The sequence below is a fragment of the Triplophysa dalaica genome, chromosome 3 (assembly GCF_015846415.1).
Source record: "Triplophysa dalaica isolate WHDGS20190420 chromosome 3, ASM1584641v1, whole genome shotgun sequence".
Classification (NCBI taxonomy): domain Eukaryota; kingdom Metazoa; phylum Chordata; class Actinopteri; order Cypriniformes; family Nemacheilidae; genus Triplophysa; species Triplophysa dalaica.
Genome location: NC_079544.1, coordinates 10,525,927 through 10,545,734, shown reverse-complemented (window position 1 = coordinate 10,545,734; position 19,808 = coordinate 10,525,927). Strand labels below are relative to the sequence as shown.

General features: G+C 37.5%; 3 protein-coding genes across 3 annotated transcripts; 2 read left to right on the top strand and 1 right to left on the bottom strand.

Annotated features, from left to right (window-relative positions):
* Positions 1 to 115: 115 nt before the first annotated feature.
* Positions 116 to 8,222, top strand: znf644a (zinc finger protein 644a). Its single transcript, XM_056743633.1, has 6 exons — positions 116 to 231; positions 1,426 to 4,042; positions 5,425 to 5,970; positions 6,628 to 6,753; positions 6,938 to 7,040; positions 7,125 to 8,222. Exons 2-6 carry the CDS (start codon positions 1,450 to 1,452, stop codon positions 7,330 to 7,332), a joined length of 3,576 nt encoding a protein of 1,191 aa, XP_056599611.1. The 5' UTR covers positions 116 to 231; positions 1,426 to 1,449; the 3' UTR covers positions 7,333 to 8,222.
* Positions 8,223 to 10,048: 1,826 nt separating this feature from the next.
* lrrc8da (leucine rich repeat containing 8 VRAC subunit Da) lies at positions 10,049 to 14,753 on the bottom strand. Its single transcript, XM_056743634.1, has 2 exons — positions 14,417 to 14,753; positions 10,049 to 13,641 (listed from the first exon to the last, which is right to left on the bottom strand). Exon 2 carries the CDS (start codon positions 13,637 to 13,639, stop codon positions 11,138 to 11,140), a length of 2,502 nt encoding a protein of 833 aa, XP_056599612.1. The 5' UTR covers positions 13,640 to 13,641; positions 14,417 to 14,753; the 3' UTR covers positions 10,049 to 11,137.
* Positions 14,754 to 16,093: 1,340 nt separating this feature from the next.
* On the top strand, positions 16,094 to 19,596 carry gtf2b (general transcription factor IIB). Its single transcript, XM_056743260.1, has 7 exons — positions 16,094 to 16,156; positions 17,230 to 17,339; positions 17,448 to 17,581; positions 17,659 to 17,805; positions 17,894 to 18,023; positions 18,197 to 18,478; positions 18,908 to 19,596. Exons 1-7 carry the CDS (start codon positions 16,140 to 16,142, stop codon positions 19,039 to 19,041), a joined length of 954 nt encoding a protein of 317 aa, XP_056599238.1. The 5' UTR covers positions 16,094 to 16,139; the 3' UTR covers positions 19,042 to 19,596.
* Positions 19,597 to 19,808: the final 212 nt, after the last annotated feature.

The window sequence follows — 19,808 nt, the reverse complement described above, 5'->3', positions numbered from 1 at the left end:
TTAGGTTGAGTTGTGTTTTAAAGAAGTATGTGCTAGTGTTAAAACCAATTAGTGGAATGATAGTTTATTCTTTATTCATTTAGTTTTGCAAACCCCCTTGGCGAGCTGCAATGCCTTTGTCTGGGGACCGTCGAACAAACATGGCGGCTTCGCAATAGATTGATAGCTTGAGCGAACAAAATGAAATGATTTCGCGTCGGTGTCATTGTTTACAGTCGTACGCGCAGAAAGGTAAGTCAGGTTAATTTGTCAACGACATTTGAGGGTCTAAACATGAACGTGCCATCAATATTTTGCGAGGGCAGGTTTTTGAGCCTGATGTGAAGCAGCATAATGGGCTTGATTGCTACCTTGCTAGCACACTTTCAATAGTATATGTTAACAGTAATGTCTGCAACAGAAAGGTGGCTAAACATTTTTTAGACAACAATGAATGCATCAAATTCTTAATCTGAATTGCCAGCTTGATTTCTTTAAAATGTCTGTTTATGGGAAAATTGGTTGCATGTTATCATGTTTTGCAAACCCTTATAAATACAGTGTAGTATCTGTTCCACGGAAATGTATTTGGCTGTTTTGACCATTTCTGAGTTTATGTGTGTTAAGGCTTGTGAACGTGTTATCTATACGTTTACACAGATGTTGTTCCTATTCGCACAGCATGAGGTTTACATACATACCATTGTGCCATTTAAAGAGAACTCCACCTCCAATCTCTACAGTTTACGGGTTTCTCTGTATAGTACGCTGTAATGTACATAGACAAACATATTTTCGTTCTTTGTGTTTAATGTAAATTATACGATTTGTGGCCATGTACTCTACTGTATACGTTATTATACTGTAGTACTATTATTATATATACTGTCGTTATCTAGCCTTGTTGACAGTAGCATCCTTGTCTAGGTTTGTGTAAGAATTTATATTCCAATTGAACTCCTTCAGATATTTTAAGTTATTAATATTCAGTAAGCAGGACCAACCAGTGGGACACAAAGTATGCATATACATTGGCTCACCAAATTTATAAATGTTGAAACATTAGTTTCAACACAAGTGGATCATCAGGAGTGGTTTGTTTTGAGAAAGTACGTACGTTTGTAGAGAATAATTTTGCATTATATTTTTTAATTATTACGATTTTTTTACACAAAGGTATCCTGGTATATATTTAGATTGTCCAATGGGTTAATACAAAACCTTAAGCAAAATGAGAGGTTCATGTGAGAAAATAATAATATTTTTTGGTTATTTTGCATCTAAGGGCCGTAAGGCCTTGCAGCAGTTATCAAGAGGGTGGAGCTTAGTGTTATGGAGTTTAAAATAAACTAAAAATAAAAGCAAAACAAATCTTGTGAAAAAGTGAAAAACTGTAGTATACAATATTGAATTCAGGTGCTCATCTACTGTTTTTCTTTTCCACAGAAACAGTCCTTAGGACTCTTAGGAATGTCTGGTTTGAGCGAGAGTTCCGAACTAGAGGAAAATGACACTTTGATGTCAAACATCTCTCAGGACCTTCTGAACAGTGGGGTATTTTCTCCAAGGGGAACTTTACTAGAACCATCAGTTCAGTGTCCTCAAGAGACGATGGAACTACTTTGTGACCAAGGAGACCTCCTAACTAGTGTCGGTTTTATGGACTCTATATGCTCAGATGGACCACCCAAAGCTGCTTATGTGAATGGATCCACCTCACCCCATATCTCAGATGAAGTCTTGTTGGATATTTCAAAAAACGTACCAGGATTTCTTCCTAAGTCTTTAAATGCACAGAATTCTGTCACAGCCAACGTCCACTTTGATGGACATGACCCACTCCGAAAAGAGGGGGAAATAACAATTAGGCAAACACTGACAGCAGAAGATGTGGAAAATAGGGGGATATGGGGATTTGATACCGAATCTCCAGAAAGCTCACTAGATAATTACAATGATACAAATGACCTTAGCTGGAACCCCCAGAAGGAATTTATGAAGTTCCTGTGGGATGATGAAAATGCTCTTGAAATGGAGGAGAAACTGCACCCTGTTCCTTCACCCATCAATCATAAAATTATTGTTCCGTCACCACTCGTTCATAGAAAAAGAAAACGTAAAGCTGAAATGGTATTGAAAGTAGATCCCTCAATGGACCTATATCCTAATTTGGATTTTGATTCAAAAATAGATCACCAGGGTGAAGGAAGCCAGGCGGATTGCAGTCCTATAAAGAAGATACGTTCTCCAAGGAAACCATCCAAACCACGATCACCCATCGTAAAAACGAACAAGTATTTAAACGGAGGTGGTGAGGCGATCAAACACCCTTCTCCCAAACCAGCAAAAAAACCTGATAGCAAAACTCAAAAGTTGGGATTGATTATAGAAAATTTGCCAATGGACTCTGGTGCTAAGGAAAAGCCACGTAAGAACAGTTTTAAAGAGAAACCTCTAGAACACACACAAATTATGTTTAATACAGACACACCCAGTTTAAAGCCATTCATATGTAAAGATTGTGGACAGTGTTTTCATGACCGGGGTGCATTGTTACATCACATAGATGTTCACAAGGCAAAGCATCCCAAAACTAAGAAAGAAAGAAATGAGTTCCATGAAATGAAAGATGAAGGTAAAAATGCAACATTGCAGTGTCCACAGTGCACATTTGGAACCAACTGTCCAAATACATTTGTCCAACATGCCAAGACCCATGAGAAAGACAAGCGGTATTATAGTTGTAATAAGTGTGATTTTGTGGAAATGAATGAATTTCAAATGAGAAGTCATTTGCTTCATAAGCATTCTGAGAGAGACGCTGATCTGACTGTATGGAAATCGGATGGTTTCCAGACACGCAAAGTCAACAAAGCCAACAAGAATGCAACAACACCTTCTCCAATCTCAAACTCTTTTAAAAGAAAAACTAAAAACTTCCTCGGAAATCACGTTGACACTTCATGTCTGCAGAAGTTTCATGAAGACCAGAAAGCTTTTCATTCCCTTGACATTAGTAATGAAGTTCTTACTACACGTGCACAACTGCCATCAAGGTCGCCAAAATTGTCTGTCAAACTTCAGACATCAGACAAGAAGGAAAGTCGGTTAACCAATGGTAAATGTAGTCAGTTGCAGAAAGACAAAAAGTTACGTAAAGCTCGGGTGAACAGCAAACGAATCCAAAGACTTGACAAATCAGTTCACACTGTTTTATCCAGAAAGAAGCACCAGAGTGCCTATAAATGCAGCTCATTCCAGAATCTTGATGAAATCAGTGAAATAGGGTTTCTGGACAGAGATAAATACCATTATAATGATTCCCTGGAATGTGAGACTGCAACGTCTGGAACAGAAAGGACTTCCCCCTCCTCAAATTGTGTAAAAAAATATTTCTGTTCTAAAGAGGGGATCACGAAAAGCACTTCTAAATCTGACGGGAATGTCAGTTGTTCAGAAAGTATTGGAAATTGTGATTCTTACAAAGGATCTCCACCAAACTCCATACACTTAAAGAAGCAAACATTGAAGTCACCTTCCAAAAGAAAAATGTCAACTCCATTCCACAATATGCAAGGCCAGGATATTCTTTTAGATTTTCCAAAATGTAGACAAAATCTCAAGAAACAGGAAACATCCAAGGACGAGGAATATAGTAGTAACGATGACTTGATGGATGATTCTGGTCATACAGTTGGTTCATGCTTGAACAAAGAATGGGAGGATAAAGATGATCAGTGCGCACTGAAATCATCTGCAAAGGGAGATCAAAGTTCTTCAAGGATGTTTTCTGTCAAAGAAGAACACAAGGATGAAGAGGTTTACAATGCTGGCCCCGAGTCGATTTCAGCTGTAAAACGTGAATCATGCTCAGATCTTGAGACAGATCTAAAGGCTTGCCCTTACTGTCCTGCTGTATTTGAGTCAGGTATTAGTCTTTCTAATCACATACGAGGACATTTGTACAGAGTGGGCCAGAGTGCACGCAAAGCTGCGTCTGTATCTAAGTTAGCTGACAAAGTCCCTCCAGTTCGACGACAAAAAGTGCCACAAATCAAAACAGGTGATGCTTCTTTTACATGTATGTTTTCAATCCATTACATTTGTTAATTCAGTTCAAACTTAAAGGGATAGTTAATCCAAAAAATTCTGTCATCATTTATGTACTCTCTTCTCATTTCAAACCTGTATAACTTTCTTTCTTCTGCAGAACACAAAAGAAGATATTTGAAGAATGTTGGTAGCCAAACAACAACAGTGCCCTTTCACTTCTATTGCTTGGACACAAAACCAATGCAAGTCAATGGGTACCACCATTGTAAGCTTACCAACATTCTTCAAAATATCGTCTTTTGTATTCTGCAGAAGAAAGAAAGTCATTCGGGTTTGAAATGACAAGAGGGTGAAATAATAATGACAGAATTTTCGTTTTTGGGTAAATTGACCCTATTAATTTGTTAGTTCGACAAAAAAGAAAAAAAGTACTTTAGGCCTTCCTAGACAAAAGTGAAAAGCTTAAGTAGACTTTTATCTGAAACTTGGTAATTCATAAAATGCAAGTGTCTTTGAGAGTCAAAAAGCAGATACAGGTTTTAGCTAAAAACAAAGGAAGATATTTGGAAGAATGTCAGTAAACAATTAGATCCAATCCCCCATTGACTTCCATAGTATTTATTTTCCATACTATGGAACAACTGTTTGGTTACTGAAATTCTTTCAAATATCTTCCTTTGTGTTCAGCAGAACAAAGAAATTTAGTTTTTTGTTTGAAACAACCTGAGCATGGGTAAATGATGGCATAATTTTCATTTTTGGGTGAACTATCCCTTTAAGCAAATCAATCTGCCTTTTTTGGAAACTGAGCATTATTTATCAAATTATTACTGATAATCTTCGTCGCCGCTAAATATCCTTAGCGCATCTGAAATTAAGGGCAAATTCTAATTTATGGGATAGTAAAATTAACAGCAAATTGTCATTTTTGGTGAACCAACATTTTAAAGCTGGGTAAGGACATTTGACATCATATTATGCATTTTGCCAGTCATTTTTTGCTTACTGACCTGTTAGTGTTTGCGATGTTAGTTTCTGTTTTATAACAGTGGAGACTAGAAGTACAGAGTTATATGCTAATGAAATTGTGTTCTTATGACCTCACATGTTATCCTGCCATTGATTATTCATTTTTCTCAGTTGTTTATGTCCACATCCTGGCCACATGTACTTAATTTGTTAGCAGTCAGGGAAGGGGTGTGTTTGAGTATGGCTGATAGATGCATTTGTCTGTTAACATCTCTTTTTAAGCAAGAGTTCTGAATGGTGTAGCATAAAAGTTGCAGGCTAGTTAGTGTAGATATTTTAGTTTGGTCAACATTTATTAGTTTCTCTACGATAAACAACTTTTATCTTTTCAAATACGTTACTTTAACTTTCTTATCCCTACAGAGGTGGACACATCCAAGACTGATCAACAGACAGAGATGCCAACTGACTGTCAACAAACAGAGCTAGTCTGTCCCCTGTGTAGGGAGTGGTTCGACAATAGGACCGGGCTGTCAAATCACGTACGAGGCCATCTTAAGCGCCTGGGAAAACCAACTTCCACTGCCTCGAAATCCCCAGTGGTCATATTGAAGGAACTCATGCGTGACAAGAAGCAGTTCCAGTTGAAGTTGCAGGTTCTGGAAAGAAAGTGCCGCGGTTCCAGAATTTACCAGCCTGTTAGATTAAGTAACGGTTTAACCTTCTCATCTACGGTCAAACAGCATAAATATATACATTCTCGATCGGTAGAGGAAAAGAAAAGGATAGAGACTAATAAAGGCTCGCCGCCAAGTGATCTGATTGGAATTTTGAAGAAAAGAAGGGCCCACGAAGAGACCAAGGCAAAGTGTCCATCCCACACAGCTAGAAAGGCTCTTAGTATATCTTCAAGCAGAGAGCGTGGCCTGGAGATACAACCTTTCAAAGCAGTGCCAAATTCATTAGCAGGTGAATTTCATCAACATAAACTGAATTTCACAATATTTTCATCAACTGTAAATTCCTTATTAACTAAATATTTGTTATTAATTTATTATTGAAATAGGTCTCAGTATACTAAGTGATTTTACTCTAATGCAATAAAAAAATTACTTTGTATAAAAAAATGTAATAACTAAATAATAAGTCTTAACTGACAAAGTATGTATTTAAAGTTTTTCTGTGAAATAATACAAACATAAAATAATTCAGACTATTTCTATTATTTACAGACAGATTTTTATAAAGTACAGGGCAGCATTCTTGCTACAAATAATGCCAAGTTCACACTTTGTGATTTTTGGATGGATATTGCTGTAGTGGACAGATTTCCAAGGTTTCCATCAATTTACTTAGAATGTAGTGAACTTTTTATAGGGGCGTAATCAGTACAACAATTGCATTATCGAAGGAGTTACATCTTTAGGTCATTTGTTTAATACCTTGCTATACATTTCAAGTTTTTGGTGCTTGAAACTGTGCTAACTTAAAAAAGAGCATTTTGGGTTGTCCAATAATTTTCATACGTCAGATAATTGAGAAGTAAATGAAGCATTAGAGAAGTAAAAAAATGATAATTTTAGTGTGTAAAATGACTTGTCTTCTACATTCTTTTTATTCTTGCAGACAAAAGTGAAGTCGGTAGAAAAGTGTGTTTGCACTGTAATGCCACTTTCCACAGCGGTGTTAGCCTGTCCAATCATATGAGGGCATACGCACACCGAAAGAAGAAAGGCCTTTCTGATGGATCAAGTATGTAAATCATTTTTTATATTTGTAGTGTATGACCGTCCGGTGACCATGACCTACAGTATATCTTTCCACCCTGAGGATCACACTTTCCATATATTAAATTGGAATAGGTATAGAAAAAACTTGGTTAGTAGTTTTATTTTCCTTGTTTAGTTTTGACTAAACACCCTGTTCTTTGTTTCAGCCTATGATTGTAAACAAAGAAAGCAAAGATCGAGGTCTGGGTCAAAAAAGAAAACCTTTCCATTGTTGCATGCTCCAGAGGAAATATATAGACTTAAATGCAGGTAAGTTGTATATATATATATATTTATGTTTCATTTTCCTCTGTTTGTAGTTGTGATTGACCGTGTGAATTCTTCCATGTGCAGGTTTTGTGATCTAGTCTTCCAGGGCCCATTGTCAGTCCAGGAGGACTGGATAAAGCATTTACAGAGGCACATTATGAATACTGCTGTACCACGCACAGGGGCAGGAATGGTGGAGGTCACCACCGTCCCAACAAACTCTTGCTCCAACTCCGAGCCACAGGCACAACCTTCAGTGATGCAAACATCCTCATTAGCCCAGGAACTGTAGAGACGCACATTTTGTCCGCTGAATATCACTTATATGTAAATGGTTTGGTTCCAACTTCAATTTTATATGGTCATCAGTGATGAATAGTATTTTTACTCCTAGTAGCGGGAAGTTGTCCTTGACATGGACTGCTTTTTAAATATTGTTACATTGTGCTGGTGTTGTATACAGTTCATCGTACGAACGGTGGGTGAATGTGTTAAGATTTCACCCACCACCAAAAGACAACTTTTACCTCAGATAATTTTTAAGACTTCTCACATTGGGTTTGATCTATCGACACAGATTTACACTCCGTACAAAACTGAAATTACGATTTATTTCACTTTTATAACAAGCCAGTTTAATTTGAGATTCAACACAGTTATGTCTCTGTTGTCCTGTTGTTGGAAGGTGCACAGATGATGCATATGTACAGTATAGAAATTTTAAGTCTCTATATCTACTTGATTCAGATGTTTGACTCATAACAACACATCATTCATTATGTGAAACAAACAATTATATTGATATTTAGCAGTTCAAACAGTTTGCATGTCATAACTCTTATTAGACCATTTGCATACCCGTTACATTTTGGATTTCACATATTACACTTTATTTTACATTTGTACGTCTGCCACATGTGCTGGAAAAAAACATTAACTGTTACCTGTGTAGGCCATTTTTTACGGTTGAAATACTTTTGTGTATAAACCTTTTTAGGTAATTTATGTGAAAATGTAAATCATTATAAACAATTTTGTTGTTTGGAATAAAATGTTTATGTTGTCCTTACATGTTGAATGTAACAATGTGTACTTGAATGTGTTTATAGTGCCACAAGGTTTTATTGTTGCCAAGGGTGGCAGTGTTTCCCCACACATAAAAGACCTGCTTCATAGACTAGGCCTGTCCCAGACTAAAATAAACGTTTGAGCTGTCTTAACTGAAAACCTGAAATATCTTAAATATCCTAATTAAACTAATTCATAGCTTTGGCTTATTAAGTGCTAGTTGTTATATGTTGTGTATTACATTGTCAACGAAACCGTAAATAATACTTAAAAAGACATGGAAATTGGAGATTTAAATATGAATGTCTCTTAGATTCACTGTAGACCAATGACCTGGTGAACTAAAAATATTTAGACACACCTCAGACTATATTTAAGGGACATTTACATGCAGTTCATATTATATGATTCCATAATAATTTATATTTGAACAGTGTTAAAGGGATACTTCAAATTCCTCATTTACTCACCTTCGAGTTGTTCCAAATCTGTATGAATTTATTTGTTACCATAGCAGGGAAAAGTACAATCGTAGTCAAAAGTGCCCCAGAACTGTTTGCTGCGGATTTTGAACAACTCGAAGGTGAGTAAATGATTACAGAATTTTCATTTTTGGGTGAAGTATCCCTTTAAAGTACATAAACGGTACACTCTTCTTCTTAATGGGCCAGTCGCATAAACTGCCTAGATTAGTATTGCATGTTAGTCATCTATTTTTTTCTTCAAGACAAAGTTATAAGTTCAAGTCAGTTATATAAAAAGGTAGATTGGTATAACTGAAATCAGAAAAATAACACTTATTAGTCCTAACTACTTGCTAGCCAGTGAGACTAGTGTCTTAACTATTTTTATGCAACTGCCCCAATATGATTGTTTTCACTATTTGAATGAAAATGCAACTGTTACTTTAACAGAATCTTACATTTTAAAAAGTTTCACATTCCATTAACTCATTAAACGTTGGCCTATTTATGTACGTTACACTATCTCACCACTGGACCAAGTTGAAAGCAGCAAGTTGAAAAGCCAATTTGATTGTACTTAACATTTCAATCAAAAATTACCCCTTGCTGACAAATGTAAGGCCTAGAGTGCAGCCTTCTTTGGGCAATACTGGTAAAAGAATGGCATGGACTAAAGGGTATCCTTTTAAATGTACAACAATTTTTTAACGTTTCGCAAAACGTAAACAATACTGCAACTACACAAACGTTACAACAAAGTACTGCCAACAGAAAAATATAGAACTTAATCAAAATGTTAAACAAACATCTCCAAAATGTTATATGTGAATTTAAAAGTAAAGGTAAAAGGCTAAAACAACAAGTGCTTCTGGACCAGTTTTGGTTACATTGCAAAATGGTCTATAGACGGTTGCATCAAGCGTGTGTGCCTGGCCCGAACTTTCAGTTCGTGTTTGGTTATAACAATTAATTTTATATTTCGTTTAAATAAATATTCATTCATATTCATATTTTATTGTACATGAATTGTATTTCATTTAATTAAAACTACTGAACAGTTCTTGTTTCTTTGCAGAGATCTAATGGAGGTTGACGCTAAACCCTCTATAGAAAGTCAGTTTGTATCTCCAGATAGAAAAGTCCATGTCATCTGTCTAAGAACAGTTGTCAGTATCCTCTATACACCTACAAGACAAGATACAAACCTGTATGAAGCAGCATGTTAGGTACAATTCTGAATTTACCAGATTACTCTGCACCTTACTGTGACTGACAAACCTAACATGGCACGATGCAACACTACAAAAGACACTAGAACCCATAATAATTTAAAATGTGACAATGCCATTAGAACAAGCCGTGTGTTGTGTGTCATGCGTCGTGTCGGGTGTAGACACGGTGTTAGTCAGAAGAGTGATATTTGTTTTGCTTTAGGAACCAAACTGTATAACTACAATAAGAAAAAAGAAACAAAACTATTTTCGAACATACAAATTTATTTTTAATTAATAACTGAATATTCTGGACAGCAAGCTTATTACATGACATTAAAGAAATATGAAATCTTGCCCTTTTTGGTTTATATAGTTGAATATTTTTATTCACATATATCTTTGAGCCTAGCAAATCAGACCTGCCACCCATTTTTTTGTGTTGGGACCCAACGGTTGAAAGCAACTGCCTTAAAATACAAAAACAATTAAATTGAATTGTATATCAGTCAAACTGAAGGGTAATCTGTTACGTCATTAAACACGGTAACATAAGCACCTAGCATGTGACATCATCATACACACAGCAGGGCCATAAAGCCCAGGCAGCTTTCAAATATCACTGTGGTTCCAATAAAAAGAAGTGCAGGGTGTCCTCCCTTCTGCCAGGCCTCGGTCCTTGATATGTCTCTTATCAGCAAAATACAAATGGAAACAGCAAAGACTCAACAAAAAAAAACATATCTTCACACTCAGCAATGTGCAAAACAACAAAGTTGAACATTCATCATGACAGATCATGTCTTTATAATGGTATAAAATGTTGAGAAGTGCTTCTGCTTAATTGACAGGAAAGAGTCAAACAAATCATAAAAACAATATTGTAACAATATTTTCTTTTTACTTTCAACATGGAACATTTTGATATTGTCGCGCAGTTAATAAAACTCATGTGCATCACGTGCTTACAATAACCAGCGGGATATAACAGTCCCATGTTCTTTCAAATAAAGCCGTTTGGAAGTCTACTACTACACTAAACTAAGAGTTAAAAATATTTTTAAATATGATTTTAGAAGTAATAAAAGAAAAATCAGACTTGAAAAAAACAAACTAAAATGTGCATCAATACTGCATAATAAATGTGGTAATATAAATGTGCATGAAAACAGTATGGATGAACAGGCAATGATCAAGCAAACGGAATATACCATCTTTCTGTAACTTACTTTAGTCTGTAGCAGGCAATCTCAAGGAAACACAAACCTGTTTTATGCAATGTTCCTGTTATATTTTGCCACACAACTGTTTTTGCTTCCTGCCAACGAGGCCCATTTGTTACTGTCACTCACAATCAGTCTGTACTCATGCTTTGCTTTACCTCAAGAGGCAGTGTGTCAAAAAGATGATCCTCCACAAAGAGAAGATTCCTGCGAAGAAGGCGGCACTGGCCAAGTTGGACTGGAAGGGAGTCTAAACAGTTACCTTTTAAATCAAGCTGTGACAGCTGTTCTAACTGCCCGATCGATTCGGGGATGGACGTGATGCAGTTGTTGCCCACACTTAAAACTTTCAGTTTAGTACATTTAAACAGTTGACTGGGAAGGACCTCTACCTTGTTTCCTGTGATGGCAAAATGTTGAAGGTTCTGAAGGTGTCCTACCTCAGTTGGTATGCTTGAGATTGAATTGTGGCTAAGGTCTATGTGCCTCAGTTTGGGAAGATGAAACAGAGATGGAGGAAGGTTCTCCAATTTATTGTGACACATAATCAGCAACTCCAGACTCTTTACAAGGCCTATAGATTGTGGAATAGCAATGATCTTGTTGTGCCACAACTTCATGCAGGACAATCTCTTCAAGTGCTGAAAGCTAATGACCTCTTCGATGGTCCGGATGTTGTTCGTTTTCAAATCCAGTTCTTGCAAGTTAGTCAAGCTGAAGATGGCGTGAGGGATCCTCTCCAACTCACAGTTATGAAGTTCCAGATCCACCAGGCTGGTCATCTTTTTGAGACTGTTTAGTACCAATAGCTTGGCTCCATCATTCTGTATGACCAGTTTGATGAGATGTGGTGACAGATCTGTAAGATTTGAAGGTATTTTGTTGAGGTTGCTTTTGAGATACAGTGTCTTGAGGCTCCTCAGATCTCGAAGCGATTCCAAGCCAATCATCTTGTTGTGTTCAGAGTTTAAGTTACCAAATAAGTTCATTTCCCTGAGGTTCCTCAACAGATAAATCCATGGCGGAATTTCTCCAACGTCGGTAAACTTCACGTGAAGACATCGCAGATGGTCACGGAGGAAATTGACAGCGGCCTGTTCGACTTTAGCAGGGCAGTGATACAGATGCAGTTCCTGTAGATTGGTCATTTGAGAAACTTTGGCTGTAATCCTGACGTCGGGAATGAGCTCTAACTTGAGTACGTCTAGGTCAGTGAGGTCAAATACAGCGTTAGGAATGCCTGACAGCATAAAGAGGTGAAGCTCTGGTTTATCTTGGGCGTTGTACGTCACGTGCTGACGCAATTTTTCATACGTCCACTCGTGGTTCAGGCTAATTTCTCGTAGTCTGTTTTCACTCACCTCCGATAGAAATACGCCGAAACGTTTGGAATACAGCTGATCATATTGGTCTACCATATGGAGAAGAAATGCAAAGTCATTTTTTACGTCAGGAATATCACTAAAGCTACTCTCCTCTCTGACTTTCTCAAATGAGTACTCTTTAAGTGGCCTCCTGAAGAGCCAGTATAGTGTGTACAAACACACTAGTCCATAGAGAGATATCATAGCCATGAAAGTATAGAGGAGTTTCTTTAACATGAATGCCATGTTGTGAGTGCATAAGAATTGATCATAACCGGTCAACTGTTCGATTTTAGGTTCACAGACATGGCGGAATTCGATCTTTGATGCAAAGGCTGATGTATAGCTCAAGATCAATACAACCTTAACGGCTTTTATCATTGTTTGAGCCACGTAGAGTTTATAGATGAAGTCACTATCTTCTACGTGAGCTCGAAATTTTCTCACTTTCTCAAAAAGGGCCTTGGCCTGTTCTCCGTCCTTTTTGTCCAAGATGGTCAGGCTGGGGGTTTCAGCCATGAGCCTTTCTGTTGGAAGCTGCACAGTAGGACTTTCGATCAAAGGAGTAGACTGACAGCTGTCCTCTTTCCCATCAGAGGACACGTGTTTGTGGTAAACCGAACCACCTGTGAACCTGTGCTTGGTTTCCTCGGAATCCTCACAAGCCGTTTCAGACAAAGCTTTCGTTGTCCATGGTGATTCAAAACACCGGCCCAAAATGGAAACAAAGTGTTCGATCTTTGAGCTGGTCTTGGGATACTTGAACCAAAAATTACTGCTCACCATCAACACTATTGTATGTATGAGTGCAAGGTAAGGAAAATATTTGGAATACCACGGTAAGGCAACATGGTAGCACATTTGGTTGACAAAAATATACTGCTGATAATCAAGGTTTGTTTTACGTCCTCTGGGTTGGAGTTCGGTAGATTCACTCGCCGCCTTTAAGAGAGTAGATTGGGTGCTTTGGATTTCATGTGCAATGCTGTAAGGAAGATCTTTAGTTGTTGAAAGTGAAGTGCCGACAACTGTAGTGGAGGTCTCAGGAGTTGGGGTCTTGCCAGGGCCTGTGCTCTGCGATCTCTCGCTTTGCTCCAGAATGGGAAGACACACCACTTGGTCTTTGGTTAGTTGCGTGGTCCCGGAAAAGATGGCTACCATCAGCATCACTATCCCAATATAATCCATGAATACATCCCACCATGGTTTCAGAATACGGTAGGTTGGTTGGATATCATTAAGGGAGGCAACTTCGGTGAGACTGAACATCTCTACAAGTAAAGGGAGTGCAGTCAGTGCATGTTTGAACAAAACTAATCCATTATCTCATCATCACATATTGAGGAATGTCAATTCCAACATCAAAGCATAAAGTGTTCAACTGAAGGTAAAATTATTGCTTTATTGATCCCTGTGTGTAAATCGCTGTGGATAAAAGCGTCTGCCAAATAACTCAATGTATATGTCAAATCAGTTTATATTTGTTTATTTAGTTTCCTGCAAGCATACAAAAAACGTACACATTTGCATGACACATCACACGTTACTGACTGCGCACAATTTGACAAATGCTTGCAAACCACACGTGGTTTCAAGTTACAACATGAATGGACAGAACAATCGCGAGAGCATGTCAAGATTTATGTCGCGCTTCACTGAGAAGTCTCGCATGTTCTTGAGGCATGTGATACATTATGTGTTCATTGAAATCGTTTAGTTTTTCCCAGCTGCTGTGTTTCCACCACCGGCGCGTGAGAAACAGTAGGAAAACACACAAGACAGCTGTTGATCATTAGATTTTTCCGCGTTAACTATTTATAGTGTTTAAGATATGTGTAAATATCTTTTGTCAGGCTGTGTTAAAATGGAGATTAAAAGAAAACATATATAGCTTCTTTTATTCCAGTAACATTCTATGCACATATGAGGTACAGCCTACCTGAATCAAACAAAAAGACTAAACTCGCATAATCATAGCCCCTGGGAATATCTGTCAAGGAAATGACGGCAATAAATAAAACAGACGTAGTTAAAAAGGATACTTACTACTTCTGCTATCGTGTTTCACTCGGATGGATGAGTACGGGGTGTCCTTATCTTGACTGACATGCCGCTGTAGACGGTGGATTTGTCGAAAAAGTTATCCTTTAGGTGAAAACATGGTCACATGCATAAACGACCTTTTCAGCACAGTATCTTTATTGAAACCTCACAAGTGTCTTAAAAAGTTTGTGCTCGGCGAGAGGTTTGAAAAACGCGACGCTTTGTCCGACCTGCTCCGACTCGTCGTTATGCCGTCAGTGACGGAGTTGTTCCGCTCGTCAACTGCGTATTTCATTGGATGATATAACAGCAGCGCTTGCGAACGCAGCGTGTGTTCAAAGGTTAAAGATGAACTACCTGTCACCAAAAACCACTTAAGACGCGCCTTAACACAAATGACATAAATCTAATTATAGGTGGAGTCTGTTAAGTATTCTTTTGTTTTTTATAATTATGACAACTGCTTGCTTTAAGAGTGCGCACTAGGAAACTAGGACCCAGATGCAAAGAGAGGATTTGAAAGAAAGGCATTGTTTGGATGGCACAGGGTGATTTGAGGAAATGTCTTGGTGGGTAAAACCACCCAAGATGGTTTCTTGAGGTTTCAGTTAATCTTTAAGGAAAATGTTGCTCTTCCCTTGGTGTCATTAGCATAATTCTGATCTTCTCCACTGTTGACCTTTCTTGTTCCTTTCAAAACTTTGTTGGAGTATTGTTTATCTAATACTAGGCTATTTTTTATTATTTCGTAATGTGTTACCGAAGCACACTTCAACCCACAATGATCTCCACATCTCCACACCTCTTTGTAAATGTGCCTTTTATCACAAAGGCCTACTGTTTTATGATAACAGTTGGCAAGTATGAAACATAATCATCCTCTTGGCTTGTTGATCAGCCTATTTGCTTCTCTTTCTTTCTCTTGGGTATAATTAAAAGGGAACAGATGATCCCATCGGAAATACCGTGTGAGAGTTAATGCTTAAAAGAGGGCCCAACCCTTGTTTTTGAGCACTTAAACAGCTCGGCTTTGTGTGACATGCATCTGAATCATTATGAACAATTAATGAATAATAAATTATTGATGAGTCATATATTTATGGATTGTGCATCCTCAAAGGGACCGTAGATCTTGAAAAGCCCTGTCAATAAACCACATTATTAAAACGAATCGTGATGAATAGTTTAAAATGAAGTCACATTTATTTCACATTTTGATTACATTCAGTACAATACTGCAGCGTAAGAATACAAGTGTTTCAGTCCAGTTATTGTGACGCATTAGTCTGCTTTTTCCTGCAAGAGCGATTTTAAGTTTAAAAAGAAAAGGATTATTTGTTGTGTTTCTGAGTAAATACAGAAGTAGATCCTTTGGCCTACTAGAGGCATATTACTCAGTTCACATGGAAACAGCTCTATTTTTCCAATGGTGGGCTATGATTTTTTATATGATATCACAATTAAATATTTCGGCTAAATGACAAAATAAATAAAAATATGTTCACTTAAAGTAATTTGATGACAAGAAATGCAGGTTGCGTCTTCGGTTGCTGGTGTTTAGCACGAATTAATAATTCGCACGTAATTGTCGTTTTAAATAAAGTTTGGATCTTGCGGCTTTCCGTCTCTAGCCTGCACACGTGACCTAGAAGGCTATAAATAGGGGTAGAGCGCGTCCATTGTCTCTAGTAGAGGCACTGCCGTAGACAACAGACATAGTAACAGTATGGCGTCGACGAGCCGGTTAGTTCGTTTCTGTTGCTTTATAATGACTTGTGTGTGATATTGAATTTTACCCATTTGGCATTTAGGGTCTCTGAATTTTATCCGATGTTCACTTCTTAAAGCAGTTTTTGGAGGAATTTGTTGACGCTGAGATGTTTGTTAGACTGGCAGCTGTCGTAGAGAACACAGACATTGTGTCATTTTCTACCAGCGTCCGGTCGTGATTCTCATGTTTTGAAATGACAGTCCGATTTGTTTTTAGGGACGTAATTTACATTATACACCGTCTGAGTTACTCTTTCGTTTTGTTTGAAAGGTGTGGTGACAAAGCTATGTTTGTTTTCGTTGGTGTCAGAGCATTACAGCTAACAACGCTAGCAGCACGTAGCTCAAAAACAAGATGGGCACTTTAAAGTTTGTTCGTCTATCTTTCAAGTAGACAAAGATGTCATTGGATGTTTAGAAACATATGCAGATGAGTTGCTTAATAAACCCCTCTTATTTCGTAGTTTGTTGAATTAAAGATTTTTAAACAACAGAGATGGTGTTTAATGTCACCAGATGCCTTTTGAAAGTTATGAAACCATTTCATCTACATTACGTAATTTACTTTTGTTGTCAATTTACAAAGGATAGAACTCACGAATGGCATGCAAATGCATATCTGAAGTGTCACAGTTAAGATCGTGGGTGTCAAACTCATTTTTAAGTTGAGGACAGATCTGCTTTTTTTAAACCTCCGTGTGCTCAAAATTGTGTTAATAAAAACAAAAAAAACTACAAATTAATAATCAATTAAACTTGAAAGACACACTACTATGTGAAAACTACATTTTAAAGTCTTTATAAACATTTACACTCTAATAGTATACAATGAAAAATGTACCCACAAATGTACATCTGGAAAAAACATGGGTCTTGAGTTGAAAAGCCTTTAACATTTTTAATAAGTCCTCTGAATGGAATATTAACAGACAGATGATGCCAAAGTTAGGCTGATAAACCATTATTCACAAAAATCAATAATTGTTTGCATATGACTGTAGAGTCAAAAGTAAATGTGTATTACCTGTCATTTTTTTCTGTTACAGTAGCGATTCATCTCTTCCTAAGGTGCAATGCCCAAATCACCCGGATGCACTGCTGGTGGAGGACTACAGGGCAGGAGACATGATCTGTCCCGAGTGTGGCCTTGTAGTAGGTATGATGCCCTAAGAACTTCCACCTGTTCCAAAGACTTATTCTCAGAAATGGGACATGGCAAAGTTTTTCATTCCTTTCAAACAAATCTATTTCTTCTCTCTCTCAGGTGACCGTGTAATTGATGTAGGGTCAGAGTGGAGAACATTCTCCAATGAGAAAGCAACGAAAGACCCTTCTCGTGTTGGAGATGCTCAGAACCCTCTCCTTAACGGAGGAGACCTCACCACCATGATCAGCAAGGTAATGAGCTTTACCAAATTCATGCTTCTTTAACCAAACCATTGTGTTTTCTAACGTTCTCCATATTCTTTTTTCAGGGAACAGGTGCAGCGAGTTTTGATGAGTTTGGAAACAACAAATACCAGAATCGTAGAACCATGAGCAGCTCTGATCGAGCCATGCTGAATGCCTTTAAGGAAATCACCACCATGGCTGACCGGATCAACCTTCCCAGAAACATCATAGTGAGTGTCCCGCATCCTTTCTCATTATTAAAACCCATCCTCTCTGGTGATGTGCACCTGTTGAAAATGTTCTCTTTGTATCCATTAGGACCGAACAAACAACTTATTTAAACAAGTATACGAACAGAAGAGTCTGAAGGGCAGAAGTAATGATGCAATAGCATCAGCTTGCCTCTACATAGCATGCAGACAGGAAGGTGTCCCTAGAACATTTAAAGGTTAAAATGCAAAAATCTTCTAACATTGTGATGACCGATGCGCTATACTACACTACATTTGCATATACCTTTAGAACTTCAAAATCACGCTCACTAGTGAATACTCTAAAATTGACATTCTAACATGTGTTGATGTATGTCTTAAGTATTTTAAATATTTTCCAACACTCCAGAAATCTGCGCTGTTTCTCGGATCTCCAAGAAAGAGATTGGTCGTTGTTTCAAGCTGATCCTGAAGGCTCTAGAGACAAGTGTGGACCTCATTACAACCGGAGACTTCATGTCACGTTTCTGCTCCAACTTGGGTTTGCCTAAACAGGTGCAGATGGCGGCAACCTACATCGCCAGGAAGGCAGTGGAACTAGACTTGGTTCCGGGGCGCAGTCCCATCTCAGTGGCAGCCGCGGCTATTTATATGGCATCTCAAGCATCCGCTGAGAAGAAGACACAGAAGGGTAAGAAACTGGGTCATGTACGAGTTATTGTATGAGGTCTTATGGCTGTCAAACGATTAATCGCATTCAGAATTAAAGTTTGTTTTTACATAATCTGTCTCTGTATTTCATTTTGTATATATAAACAAAAACATGTGTATATAGTAGAAAATATTAATTTATTTATATTCATTAATAATTAAAGTTATATATACACATTTAATTATTTAAAAAAGTTGACAGTATGCACAGAGATATATCATGTAAACAAACTATTTTTTTCTGCCTGCGATTAATTGTACATTTAAAATGTATCTGGATTGTTGTGAAACATTCAAACACAATGTTTGGCAAGCCTCAACCTTTTATTTATATCCAAGCTTGTAAAATTGTAAAGGTATACAATTATTTTAAGTGTGTGGCATGGAAAATTGATGTTGTCTTTTGCAGAAATTGGGGACATCGCTGGAGTGGCAGACGTAACCATTCGTCAGTCATACAGACTCATCTACCCCCGTGCTGCCGATCTCTTTCCTCCAGACTTCAAATTCGACACACCGGTGGATAAACTGCCTCAGCTGTGAACGCCTGTCTGCTCACTTCTCTTTCTACTTCTAGAATTTTTGCCCTTCTCCCTTTAAAATGTTTTCCCTGTGAAGAGACGAGTCTTTCGAAAAGATGACAGCAGGGATTCGACAGAGTACTGAGACACATTCCAAGGTTTAACACAGACTGGAGCCTGTACTTTCATTTGTGTATATAAACTGTACATATGTCTAAGTGAGAATTTGATTGGTGGTTGCATCTAGGCATATTTCTTACTGTAAACATTTTCTTTTGTAGGAAATGATTATTTTGTTAGCGTTTTGCCTTCTATTTAGTAATTTAAATAAATGCTTTTCAGAAAAGCATGTTGAACATCTCGTAAATCCCAAGAACGTTTACAAATACCTTGCGCTTTGAATAAGCCTGAAGTGAGTTGCTCAATGAATGATTTTATTATTTCCCCCTCTTTCATTTTGTGAGGGTACATGGTATAAAGCAGAGGTTTCTGTTTGTGAATCTGTTCCTGTACTCATAGCTCAATTATAAACATCACAATCTTTTGAAGTGACAATAAATAATTTACAATACGACAAGGTCTACAAAATACTAGACACTAACAATTGTTACTTACATAAACATTTATTTTTTTGCCTTCATGATGAACAAACAGTTTCAGCAGAACTGGTTATTTACACCATTGTGTAAACGTGACGTTGAAGTTTCAGGTTGTGTACCATTGAAACGTCATATTTCATCATGCTTACATAGGTATAACAAACAGATCATTTAGAAAAGAATTAGTGCT

What these genes read in the sequence shown, in the direction of transcription:
- znf644a (XM_056743633.1), top strand. Translation starts at nt 1,450, where the DNA reads ATGTCTGGTTTGAGCGAGAGTTCCGAACTAGAGGAAAATGACACTTTG. An exon ending in AGGCCTTTCTGATGGATCAA is followed by an intron (nt 6,754 to 6,937) that starts GTATGTAAATCA and finishes TCTTTGTTTCAG; the next exon opens with CCTATGATTGTAAACAAAGA. An exon ending in ATATATAGACTTAAATGCAG is followed by an intron (nt 7,041 to 7,124) that starts GTAAGTTGTATA and finishes TTCCATGTGCAG; the next exon opens with GTTTTGTGATCTAGTCTTCC.
- lrrc8da (XM_056743634.1), bottom strand. Translation starts at nt 13,639, where the DNA reads ATGTTCAGTCTCACCGAAGTTGCCTCCCTTAATGATATCCAACCAACC.
- gtf2b (XM_056743260.1), top strand. An exon ending in TCACCACCATGATCAGCAAG is followed by an intron (nt 17,582 to 17,658) that starts GTAATGAGCTTT and finishes TTCTTTTTTCAG; the next exon opens with GGAACAGGTGCAGCGAGTTT. An exon ending in TGAGAAGAAGACACAGAAGG is followed by an intron (nt 18,479 to 18,907) that starts GTAAGAAACTGG and finishes TGTCTTTTGCAG; the next exon opens with AAATTGGGGACATCGCTGGA.